Here is a 12,649-nt window from a genome sequence, read left to right on the forward strand (position 1 = left end):
AAGTAATCTTGATTAGAACAGTCAATAAAATACAAAATGGTACGATTGGCCAACTGAAAGCAATTGTCTTTGTTTATTTCTTTCTCAGAGTAGTGGGTTCAGTGCTGGCCTGGCCAGCTTGGTTTTTCCCTTAACCAAAAACCAAGCCATTTCAAACCACTCAATACTATTAATAAAGATTTTATGTAGGCACTATTCCTAGCTACTGCAATCAGTACTTTTCAGTTTTGTCTGAAGTTGATAATTTGTCTTGCACTTGTTGCCACAAACTCTGAGGAGTAACATGAAGCCGAAGCAGAACTTGAGAGAAGTAATAGATAGCATTTACCCAAACTTTTTTTAGTTAGATCAGAATATGAGTTAGTGAAATAACTCTCCATAGTGGCAGGTTTGGTAAAATCAGTCTTAGTTATCACACTGTTTTCCTACTTAGGAAATAATTTGTGAAATGAAAGGGAACTACTCACACTCAATGGGATTTAAATACAGAGTGAATCTACACAATTTCTCCGTGTCACTATGCACTTTGAAACATTATTCCTTATATCTTGTACACAAATAATTTCTTCAATACCAGAATGATTGTTAATTTTTTGTGATCAGCCTCAAGTATATTTTATAACCTGAGCACAGTTCATTTCCTGATGTAGCAGTGCAGTCCCAGCTGCCCTCACAAAAGCAGAGTTCCAGATGTTCCTGTTTTGCTCTACGGCGCGGTGCTGTAATTGTTGGACAGCAAGGATACAATTTGGCTCTGTGATAATGCTGTATCTGTAGAAATAATTTCACTGTGGTTGTAGGAATGTGTGTGTACATTAGGAAGGAAATTATATTATGGATTTCAGTCTTTAAATGCATTCATATGGCCCAGGTGATTGCAAGAACCACTTGGATTTGAGAATATATTTATGACATTTTAAGTATCATGTAAGGAAGGAATTAGCCATTATCTATAGCAGCCTACATGGTAACACAGCCAGTGATTTGAACCTGTCACTCATTTAATAATTCACATTGGAAAAGGCAAGTGAGATCATTGTGTCCAACAGCAAACCTAACGCTGCCAGGTCTACTACTTAAATCTTGTCCCAGAGCGCCCACCATGTGTGCATGTCTTTTAAGTACCTCCAGGGATGGTGACTTCATCACTTCTCTGGGAACCCTTTTCCAATGCTTGACAGGCTTTTTGGTGGAGAATTTTTCCTAATATAAAATCCAAATGGTCCCTGGTGCAACTTGAGGCCATTTTCTCTTATCCTAACACTCATTACATGGGGAAAAAAGGACACTTGCCACTCAGACCTGCTTTGCTGCAACCTCTTGTGAGGTAGTTATAGAGAGTGATAAATTCTCCCCTGAGCCTCCAGACTTCATAGTCCCAGTTCCTCACTTGCTCCTGGGTGGACTTGGTATCTAGACCCTCCACTTTAATCGTGCAATTTCTTGCTCTAGTCATGACTGCAATTTATATCTATGTAAGAATTTCTGGATGTTCAGCTTTGAGTGTTTCTCCTGCTGCTCCACAGAACTGTTTTTATAGGACACTGAAAGTTTTATACAGCTTGGAATCAGTAAAAACAAAGCATGTGAGAACAACTTTAGTTGTGGTTTTTCCCATATTTTTGGTATTATTTCAGAATATGTCCTACTATGGTCAAATGTGCATCTGTTCAAATTTCTTGAATATATTTGTGACTGGGTTGGGGGCTCATCCCAGGTTCCTTCCACACTTAATAGCTCCATTAAATACTGTGGATATTCTGGTTGTGGGTTATCCCATTTTAAATAATCTCTACAGATTATTTAAATGTCTTAGTGATCAGTTGGTTAGGGCAGAAATCTTCTCTTGTACCAACTATAGTTGCCACTTGTGACGGAAAAGATCAAATGTGATTTTTTTTTTCTGTTCTGTAACCCTCTGTGGCCATTTCTACTTTCCACATTTGCTAAGGCTGAAAATGACTTTTTAGCAAAATTTAGCAAGATAGATTCTTGATTTCACATGATGATACTGATGTTTTATTGTAATAGAAATTTATAATCAAGGTTATAGAAACTGTTGACAGTATACAGTTCTGCCTTCAGGATAAGAAAAATGGTGATGATTCCTGGAACCCTACTTTGTGGGAGAAGGATTGGAGGGGCTAACAACATGAGCTTAGGAGTGTGGAGAAAAGGATCTTCTCTCCCTTCTGGGCATGTAGAGTTGAACATTCAGTTTGCTTTGTGGTCCAGGTTTATTACTAAACTCTTGAGCAAGCCTGGAGGCATTTCCTAAATGAGACTGCAGCTACAGAGCTTTTAAACTCAATTAGCCCTCTCTCCTGTGCTCTGTATGTCCTGTCAGTTCTAATGGACTTTCCTTGGCTCTGTGAGAAAGGGGAAGGTGTGAGGGTCTGCAGAACCAGCCCCCTTCTTCCCCCAGACTGGGTGGAATTGCCCATCTTATTGTGGCCTTTGGACAGCAGCAATTTAAAGGTTCTCCAGAATATGAAAATGTTAATTTAACCTAAGGGGGGAAGACTGGGGAAAAAATGGGTAGTCATTCAACAGCAAAGAAATAAGTTAGCTTCTACTACCTGATGTGAGACTCCTTCAGGGCCAAAGGAATACCAAACTGTACTTTGTCATGTCAACAGAGTGGGTTGGCCCACAGTGATCTTCTGAGTCTTGTGGTCTGCAAAATGCAAACATGAGAAAGAAACCCTATCACAACTAATAGCAAAAGAAGTGTCTTAAGAAAATTGCTATTCCCAGGAATACAGATTAGATTGTATTAAATAGAGGGGTAGAAATGATATCTTACCGTTTAAAATAAGTAACAAAAATAAAGACAAAACACCTAATGACTACCTTATGGAAAACCCCATTTGTTAGTCTTCAAGCACAAGGAAATACTTGACCTGTTTTGAACAACAGTGTTTTTATAGCATGCTTTTGTTGGATTAAAATATTTTTTTCTTCTCTGTTTGATCTAAAAGTCCAACTGTGTTAATTAAAAAAAACTAATGCATTAAGCTTGTAATATGATTAAAGGTATTACTAGAACTTTATAGATTTTTTTTTTCTCATTCTGTTAGTTTTGCCCGGCAATTGCAGTTCTATGCAAAACTATAACTACATCTGGTTGAAAACTTAATACGTTTTTTCCTCTGTAGGGAAAATTCAGGAGGTTTTGTAAAAATACATATTTTAGTGGAAGTTTTTCTGGGAAGGTCTTTTGTGTGAGGAAAGGAAAAAAAAGCCCCCTTGCTGCCCTAGAAAGGTTGATGGCCTGGTGTTTTGGTGTTCTTCCAGAATGTCAGAGCTCTGTTGTCATTGGAGAAGGGCCTGGAAACCTGGATTTCTGATATTTTCTGTGGAAGTCTTGATGATCAGATTATCTGTCTGGAAAGTAATTGTGCTGCCTACATTTTCTCCTCCTCTTTCTTTTATGATAAGCTCCTTTTCCCAAAAGAAAATTAAAATAAGTTAGACATACTTCCCTTTAGTCTAATAATAAAATTTCAGAAATCTTTTTATCTCTTTGAGAAAGGAATATTATTTTCTGATCAGTTTTAACAGTAATGCATAGATCCATTGTTCATGTTGTCTAGTATTGAAAAAAATATAATAATGATATAGTTTGCTCTTAGTAATGAAATTGAAGCAACTGCATGTGTATGTAAGGAGGATGCTGTGGCTGAAGAGCTCTGGAGCCATGGAAAATTCTTGTGTTTATTCTACTGAGTGCAAAGAAACACCTTGCTGTCTGTGCACTTCTCGGTGTACTTATTTTATGCATAGTGAAAAACTAGAGTAAATGTTGAAAATGTGAGGGCTTCATTAAAAAATTCAAAACCAAACAGAAGTAAACAAGTTTGAGGGGGAAAAAAAATCCTCTTCATCAAGCCACAGTGATTCTCTGTGGAAGATGTGTCTGATGTGTCTGTGTCACAGTCTGATGTGTCTAGATCTCCTTTCCATTCATACAAAAACATGAAAAAACTCTTAGCTGCTCTATTACATCATCTCTTTTGAAGTGCAAATGTTAATTGAAATCAGTCAAATATCTGTCTAAAAGCATGTGTGGTAAGATACTCCAGATCTTTTTTTTTTTAATGTACTTGAATACTGGTATATCTGATTTTCCTAAAGCTTCTGTCAATGGGGGAAGAAAGGTGGTCCTTGGATCATGCTCCCTTGATCCTCATTTTTATTACTTCATGTTTTAATGTTTACCACTTAAATGTGGTTTTGAATGTGCTTCTGAATCACTATTTTGCAAAAAGAAACAGACACTGCAGTCCATCTCCAGCTGATTTCCCACCTCGCCTAAAGATTGGTGCTTTTCTCCTTTATTCTTTAGAAAAGATATTTTAAAATTAGATTCTGCTTTCCAGATAAGCTGCTCTTCACTTTTAATTCAAGGGAACAAGAGGTAGCCATTGGAGTAGGTTTGATCTCTTTGAAATATTTCAGTCTGCTATGTCATTCATTCAGATGTTTGTTGGATGGACTTGAAAGTATGCTTTGGTTACTGTTTAGAAAAATCTAGTGCCCCGTAGGTGCAATACATGATAAAAGGAAGTAAAGCTCAAGACCTATTGTGTGTGGATTGCTGCAAACTGCTTTTTCTCTTACAGCTTTTTACTTGCTGACCTGCAGAAAAGGTTGTCTCCATGTTTTCTTCCTGTTATCGATGTGAAACTCTTCATTTCAAGTACTTTTTCATTTTGCTTTGACCTGTTTTTATAGGTTTTAGTGCTGCTTGTTTAACATGTGTGCAGCAAACTGCTGCAGTACTGAGCTCCTGCAGATGTTGTGAGCCAGTATGACTTTTATAACTGCCTCTATGATGTTCAGTCATGGAAGCCTTGATTTAGGAAGAAGAAACCCAGTTCAATCATAGATGTCTCCAAATGTCCTGACCTACACCTGGAAAAAACAGTATAGCATTTTCTTGCACTGTCTGTGTGCTGAGCTGTCTGGGATGGTTTACTTTTGTGGCTTTAAACACATTAGGTAAAGTTTGGAGCCATCCAGTAATTGCATGTTCTAAGTTCCTTTTTTGCATCTACAGCAACTCTGTCAATGTTACCTCTTTAACATTCTTTGTTAGTAAATATCATTAGATAAAAGGTTTTTGTACTCTGGATTTCTGCTCTGAAAAAGTCCATGAAATACACACAGTATTACCAGCTAAGTGAATTCTGAGTTTAGGTTTACTGAGGGTTTTAGCAAGCTGTTAACAACTACACGTATGGCATTTTTTACCTTCTGATTTGGGGGAATTTTGCTTATCAGATCACCTCTGTTTTTCTGATTCCCTTGCATATAAACTCATCCTAAAAGAGAGCCATTTCTGACATTTTGTTTATCATGAGTTCAAAAACCTGGAAATCTGATAATTATTTTAGCAAGAGCATTCCACTGTTGAAATAGTGGCCAGGACAGTACTATTTTTCATCTGTATTTTGATAGAATAATTTCATGTATTTAACAAATCATAATTTTCATTATTTTCAAGACAAATTTCAGGAAGACAAACCTTAAACAGAGCCATATCAGTGCATTTTTCTGGGAGGGAAGTCAGACATTGGGACTTTGGCTCAGCCTGTGTGCTTGTGCCTGGATGGGGGAGTTAAACTGTAGGGGGTAACCTTTCACATGAGTGTGCTAGGCAGTGTTTGCAGGACATACCATCTTCCTTTGTATGTTTCAGCTGTTTTTTTTTTCCTCCCTGCTCTAGAAAATTGTATTTTCTGTGATGTGTCCTAGAGCTTTCTCATTCCTCTAATCTCTACCATCAAAGCATCATATCATAGGTGTAAATGCAAGACTTTTATTTCTTTTTATGGCAGTTTCTAAATAATGCTGCCAAGTTTGTCAAGTCATATATGTAACCAACATTGCACACAGCTGTTTTTTAGAAAGTGGGATAGAAAGGGAAATTAAATCAGCACTACTGGTCAAGAGTTGCATTGGGGTATTTTCCAGGGGAAAGAATTTTACCAGTAAAGCAAGGACCCATTGGTCCTATTCTCTGTGCTGGTTCCCAGCATTGTTTTTGTCCCTTCCTTAAGACCCACCAAAAATCTTGGCTGCAGTTTGGGGTGGGGAGGGGATTAGAAATATAAAGATTTAGTATTCACTCTTTAAAACTGATATTCTAGCTCTTTTCCTTGCTAAGGTAGAATGAAACCCATAAACTCTTGGTAAATGTCAACTAACCGCTAGACTTGAAAGAACCAGCAGCTGCTTTCTGCTTATGAAGCAGAGAAACTGTGTGGGAGGAGATGTAAAGAACCTCCTCAAATACCCACTATAACAGAGGGGCGGGGGAGAGACTGTACTGAATACAGGGTTTAACCTTTAGAATTCTTCTTCTGTTCTCTCATGCTCTCAGACTTGTATGAAAATGCAAAATGGCAATTGATTTGTTTCAGGTAAAAGCATCAGACAAAGGCCCCATGCCACCTAAAACTAATTTCTGATTAAAAATGGAGTACTCAGCTTGCCTGTATCAATTTTGTGTCTGTTGAAGATTTATGGTATGAATCTCATAAACAGTTTGCAAATGTATTTAATGAATAATTGTTTGCAAAGGGCTTGAGTGTGCCTCAAATCAGATGCAACGTTTCAATGCAGCAATATTATTAACAGCATCGTTAGTGTAGTATTGAAATGGCAACACTTAAAAATTCATCTACCACAAATCTGAAATGATGAGTTTGTCTTGAATGCAAATAAACATAGAGGAAATAGATTGGGAGGAATTCATTCATGATGTATAAAATGAGATCAAAAATAGGCCACAGGTTTATGTTAATATAAATTTAGACAAATTCTAGCTTGGCAACACTGACCTAAAAGCTGTCTAAACAAAGCAACTAATGTTTATTCTGCTTCTAAAAGGAAGTCTCTATCTGCTGAGAAAAGACAAAGGGTGGTTCTGGGATGGTTTTTTGGGTCTTTAAGTAACTTATTTATAGATCTTTCATCACTTTCTGATATGGAAAAAATACATATAGCCTCATTAGCTCATGGCAAAAACTATTTTTAGCCCTTTTAAAACTGTTTGTGAAAACAGACTAGAAAATGTAGAAAGAAAAAGAATTGGATTGTTAGGGCTTTTTTCCCCCTGAAAATAGTCAATTACAAGGCACTTAATAAATTATCTGGAAAGTGTGGTGACAATCTGTCTTTTCTAAATGGAGACCTTTCTGTAGCTAGATGCTGCCTGTACTGGGCAGATGAAACAGCTCTCAAGGAATGATAAATATTGTGCAGTATGAGAAGACTGTTTTTACATTAACAACTCTCATATGAAGAAAAAAAAAAGAATAGAACTTCAACTCTGTTATTTCACCTGCTCTTCTCTAAAACATATCTTTTTCCGTTTGCTGACTACTCCCGCTATGGAGCACTTGTCCACAGTCCTGGGAATTACTACTAACTCCCTAAGATGGGGGTGGGAAACTAGAACTGGTGAACAAGGGCTGGAAGGGTACCAGCTGGAGGATATTTGCGACAAATCAGAATAACAGGAAGAGAGTAAAAAAGAAATGGTCAGCACTTTTGGCTTTTTAAAAGTGGGGTGCCGATGACTTGCTGTTATGTTTTTGCAATGTCTTATTTCCAGACTGCTAGCTTAGTCAGCCACATCTTTAATTTGCCCAGTTTATAACAGCTACTTTGGCTGCTACCACAGAAAGAGAAATTATAATTTCCAAGCCTTCATTTCATCCCTCTTACCTATAATCCTCAAGTTCCAATCTGTCTGACCACTTGACTAGGCTTTTTAATTAACAGATCTTCTTGGGGGCCCTTAAATGTGTTTTGCATATACAGGAGCACTAAACAGCCTTGGAAACTCTTGATGAGATGAAAAACATCCTGCTGGGAATATAAAATGGCACATAATGCCTAGAATAATGATTTCCATAATTGAAATTTTCATGTGCTGTATTAAAAGGCATCATTTACCTGGGGTCCTGTGCTTTGGAAAAGAAAAATGGTTTAGTTTCAAGAACTTCTCTGTTTAACTCTATCTCTACAAGGTTTTGTTGATTCCTCAGAAGGCTTATGGGCTCTGCAAAAAAGGCACAGAGCTGGGGATGAAAACTAGCATTTGAATATTTTTGTGCAGTCGGTGATTCAGATGTACTTACTTGATTTGCTCAAATGAGGCAGGTGGTGGAGTTCTGTAATGATCTTTACTTTGTACCTGAGACCACTGATCATTTGGCTGAGGTGGCACATTGTTAATGATGTGTTAATAAACAATGTAATTTGGGAAGGCAGACTCTTCGATGGAAGGTAATAGCCCTCCCTGCTGCCACTATCTTAATGTAATCGAAGAAAACATCTTGTTTTAATAATTTACTAATTGAATGGCACAGCAGCTAATGTCTGGGATGTACCTTGGAGACCTGATTACGTGTTTCATCGACTTCTGGGGAACTGACACAGATGATGTTGGTCAAATTGCCCTCAGCTCTCTTCATTGCTGGTCTGTAGCTCTGTGGTGATTTGTCTAGAAGATAAAGAAATAAAGAATTTTGTTTGATACCTCAGGATATGTCCAATAGATCAGCCAATAATTGATCTTGACATTCCCCTAGGAAAAATCGCTAGTGTCACTGTAAAGGTCTTAGTGGTTTTGCACAATCTATACTTTTCTTCAGATTTTCAGATAAAGTAAGTTTTGCTTCAAGCCAGCTCTAAGTGAAATTAGTTTATTCGGAATATTAAGATGTGACACAATACTGTCAATAGGCCTTATATTTTCAATACTTTAAACATCATAAATAGGTGGTATTTTTTCCATTCTGTTTGGACTTGCTGTTCATGCAGGATCATTCAGACATATGAAACAATAAAAAATTGCCAGAAAATGAACTCCAGGATTATTTTGCACTACAATACAGATAAGCGTTGGCAAGATCAGTTTCTGAAAAATCAAATACTAGACACTGTGTATGTTGTTTTTTTTCCATAGTGTAAGTCTGAATTAATTTTCTCTTACAGAAAATTAATCCTGCTTATGTACTGAAATGCAGGTCTAGGCAATAGTCTGATCTTTACTTCTGACATGCATCAGTCCTAATGAAACCTGCACCACTCCTGCACTTTTTTAGTATCTCTGAATATTATTCCAATCTCAACCTGTGATATTCAAAAGCACGTGAGGAACTATGTAAATGCTTCCTCCTGTCACTGAAGTGCAGTGGGTTAGGTGCTGGGATTCTCTAAGTCTTCTAAATTCTTGGCATTCAGGAAAGAAAATGCCAGGGCTCAAGTCACAAATATTTGAGTTGCTTTTCAAAGCCACTTTCTTAAATTGGACTCCTTTAATGAGTTTAGTATAAAGTAAGTACAGTATATTAGATCTAAATTTTTTTTTTTCAATTCTATATTTTTTAGTGATTTAATGGTTACTTTCTGAAGAACTTGTGGCCTTGAAAAATACTGTAATTACATAGCATGTTCTCAAAAAAACTGGTGTCTAGTATTAACCATCGTGTGGTTTCATGGAAGACATTTTGAGAATTTTGGATCCATCTTGTTCAACTACGCCTTCTCTATTATGATTAATGGAGGAACATGAACATTTGAATTCTTTGAATAGCTTTAAAAAGTCTCACATTTTTTATTTGTCTATTTTATAGGACATGAAAAAAGCCCCATCACCCCTCAGGGCATTAAAGCACAGTGCTTTAATTACACAATGCCCATTAATGCTAATAAATTTCATGCTAAGGACCTATGCTGTACCAGTGCCAAGGAAAACATAAGTCTCCTTCTTTTTCAAGCCCCATGCCACACTCTGCCTGGACGTGCGGCCGTTAAAATGAGCTCCATTGCAAAGACAGACATTAGACACAGACGCAAGATTTCATGTTGACTTTCAACAGCTTCTATAGGTTGGAATAATGTTAACATTTGTTTTTCAAGTAATCTTTAAACGTATATAGACAGAAATAGGTGAGTGACGGAATGTGTGTGAAATAAAGTGATAATACTGCTGCATTCTTTCTATAATCTGATATAACCTAAGTTTTCTCTGGGAAGATTACTTCATAATGATATTCTGAGGAATGAGTTTACCAGCTGTGTAAGTGTATAAGATAAAGCATGTTTCTAACTGTTCATAAATCTCATTTCATTCTCTGCTGTTTCTCTTACCTAAGTCATTAACTGCAGCCCCTTTTTTTTCCCTTCCTATATAGCTCTTCTGTTAGCATGTCTAGAATTTGACCTTAGAACTAAATCTCCTTTTATCTTGGAATATTCCTACAAATCAGGCAATCATATTATTCCTGATGTATGTGTACAAGTACAACAGTTCTACTTTGAGAGTGGGGGGGATAGAGGAAGAGTTTGAGATTCAGTTTACAAGAATTTGAAGTGAGGGGAATGTGGCAGTAGGTGTATCAGACTTTTTTTTCATCTCTGCAGTAAGATAACATCTAGGATGTCTTTGTATTAAAAAAATTAAAATGGTGGTTTCATCTGGGTGAGAATTGAGACCAAGTGGACACAGCTACTCATTTAGGAGGGGCTGAGTGATGGTTGGATGGTAAAATGCATTAAAAGCCCCAAAATTTAATGCTGATTGGCTATGAAATGTTAGAATATGCCCAGACTTAGCAAGTGAGAGGACAGAGGGAACAGCCAAAGGAATGGGAAGAAATTTCATGAAAAATAAATGTGCATTTGTAACTAAATGTGCAGTGTTCAAGTTTTCTGATGTTCCTGGTACTTCACCTCAGGTGTAATGTGGAGAATAGGGTTGGGTTTTGGTTTGGGTTTTTTTCTTTATAAGTAGTTCTGGAGTACCCCCAATCCTTGTGTAACAATTAGTGTTGATATTCTGAAGGGGATTTATTAGTTAGTCAAAGGATTACCAGCCCTTTCTTTCTTAAGTCTTTTGGCAGAGCAATCTTCACAAGCAGACAGGAGGGAAGAGAGGCAGTACCTGGGTTCAGAGTCAGAAATGTGCCACACTCTCACGGGCTGAAGGAAGGGGAAAGATGAGGGTGAACCCAGCAGAGAGCTGAGCTCTCTGCCCATGGTTCTTCCTGCAAGGCAGAGGGCCCTTCAGGGGCTTTTTAGAGTGCTCTCAGTACTTGTTTATCCTTAATCACAAACCTGTCGATTCAGGGCATTAATCATGTTCTTAGAATGTTTATTATATAACATTTTCTGTGTTCTGTTTATACTGCATTAGTGTTCTGCTGCAAGAGTGGAAGACTTTGCCTGAATTTGAGTGCCTCTGTAGAAGCAGCCTCCCATAAGACAAAGTATATTACAAGTGGAGAGTTTGTAAGAATGTTATGTGTTGATGAGCACTAATTATCAGAGCTGGGAGCATTTTGAAAACCTTTCTGATTACTAAAAACTCCATTTTACACCTCTACTTCCTAAACTGCCCCTGTGGTGGGAGGTTATTTTTAACAACACCTCCTTTTGCCACTGAATCCTAAAGGACTGAAATCACACTTAAAACAATAGCTTCTAATCTTATATGCTGTTGTGAATATCCTTTTTATTTTTAAATTAGTGAGAACCTTGAGTTGTCCCAAATCTTCCCCACCATAAATTGGACTTTCCCCCAACTTTGACTAGTTCAAGAAGAAATCCTATTGCTTTTGCTTCAGGAAAAAATCCTGTTGCTTTTCCTCCTGCTCTGCTTGCCTGCATTCACCTCACTGCTGCTCTCCCTGCTCAGAGGCAGACCTGTTCCAGCTCAGTGAGGAGTGCCAGTCATGAAAGTAGTAAACTTGTTATGAAAAACTTGAAAACTTAGATGTGCCCAGGTGCCAGGCTTTTAAACTCATTGCAGCTTTATTAATAACACCCTGGGTGAAGCATCTCTTAGTAGTAAACACAGTTGAACAGATTTGAGCTGAAAAGCTGGATTTACTTTCTTTTGGTTGTGTACTACAGCATTATTGGCAGATGATTTAGAGCAACAGCCATGCACTCTTAGTTTGGATCATGTTAAACTGAAGGTTCTCCATGACTGAAAATGTTTTTCTGACTTTACGAGAGCTTTCCCTCTCCTAACCCCTGTAGCACTTAGCAGTTTAAAAAGAGCCATGAGTCAAATAGCATTTGTTGACCTTACTTAATAGGCACATATAATTTCACTTTTTCTTGAAACATTCATTTCTGCTCTGCTTTTGAGATTACATGTGTGCCCATGTGCTATTCTTCTCCTTAGTAGTTTCTACATGAAATCTATTTCCCTGAAAAATGGAATCTTTGTGTCTTTGTCTCCTCACTAGCTTTCAGGCATGTTTTGGCAGGGGCTCTGACTGTCGAGGCACTGGAGAGGAGGGGCACTCATTTGTCAGCTTTTCTTGCATCTGTAATTTTTGCCCACTCAGCAGTACTGGAGGGGCTTAAAAAAGGGGGAGAACTTGCAGTTGTTGAAAGTCAAACTCCTGAAATAATTGCCAGACTGTAACAGTTTGGGAAAGAGGTGCGTGTGAGAGAACAACAAATGCTTTGGCTAAAACCAGCTTTAGCTTTAAGGTTTTAGCAACTCTCCATTTCATGTAATTGCATGCCTTTTCTATTTTCTAAAATAGATCTTTACAGGCAACAGTACTGTGTTTTTATAGATTTGCTCATTATGAGTTGATAAACTGGCTTTTCT

The 12,649-nt window shown here is 37.5% G+C and overlaps 1 protein-coding gene across 37 annotated transcripts in view; it reads right to left on the reverse strand.

Annotated features, from left to right (window-relative positions):
* LOC135304962 (uncharacterized) overlaps nt 1-12,649 on the reverse strand; it is a 72,979-nt gene that overhangs the window by 34,145 nt on the left and 26,185 nt on the right. For 20 of the 37 annotated variants that reach the window (XR_010366229.1, XR_010366227.1, XR_010366213.1 and 17 more), the window contains exons 2-3: nt 8,406-8,518; nt 2,580-2,677 (exon numbers count right to left, since the gene is read on the reverse strand). The exons of 3 other annotated variants lie outside the window; for them this stretch is intronic. Coding sequence is in view for 2 of the 34 variants with exons in the window: in XM_064427967.1 (XP_064284037.1) it covers nt 8,154-8,244 (91 nt within the window). In the remaining 32 variants the exon portion in view is untranslated. 14 more of the 37 variants (XR_010366242.1, XR_010366221.1, XR_010366219.1 and 11 more) reach the window with 4 other exon arrangements.

The sequence above is a fragment of the Passer domesticus genome, chromosome 7, assembly GCF_036417665.1.
Source record: "Passer domesticus isolate bPasDom1 chromosome 7, bPasDom1.hap1, whole genome shotgun sequence".
In the NCBI taxonomy this organism is placed as follows: domain Eukaryota; kingdom Metazoa; phylum Chordata; class Aves; order Passeriformes; family Passeridae; genus Passer; species Passer domesticus.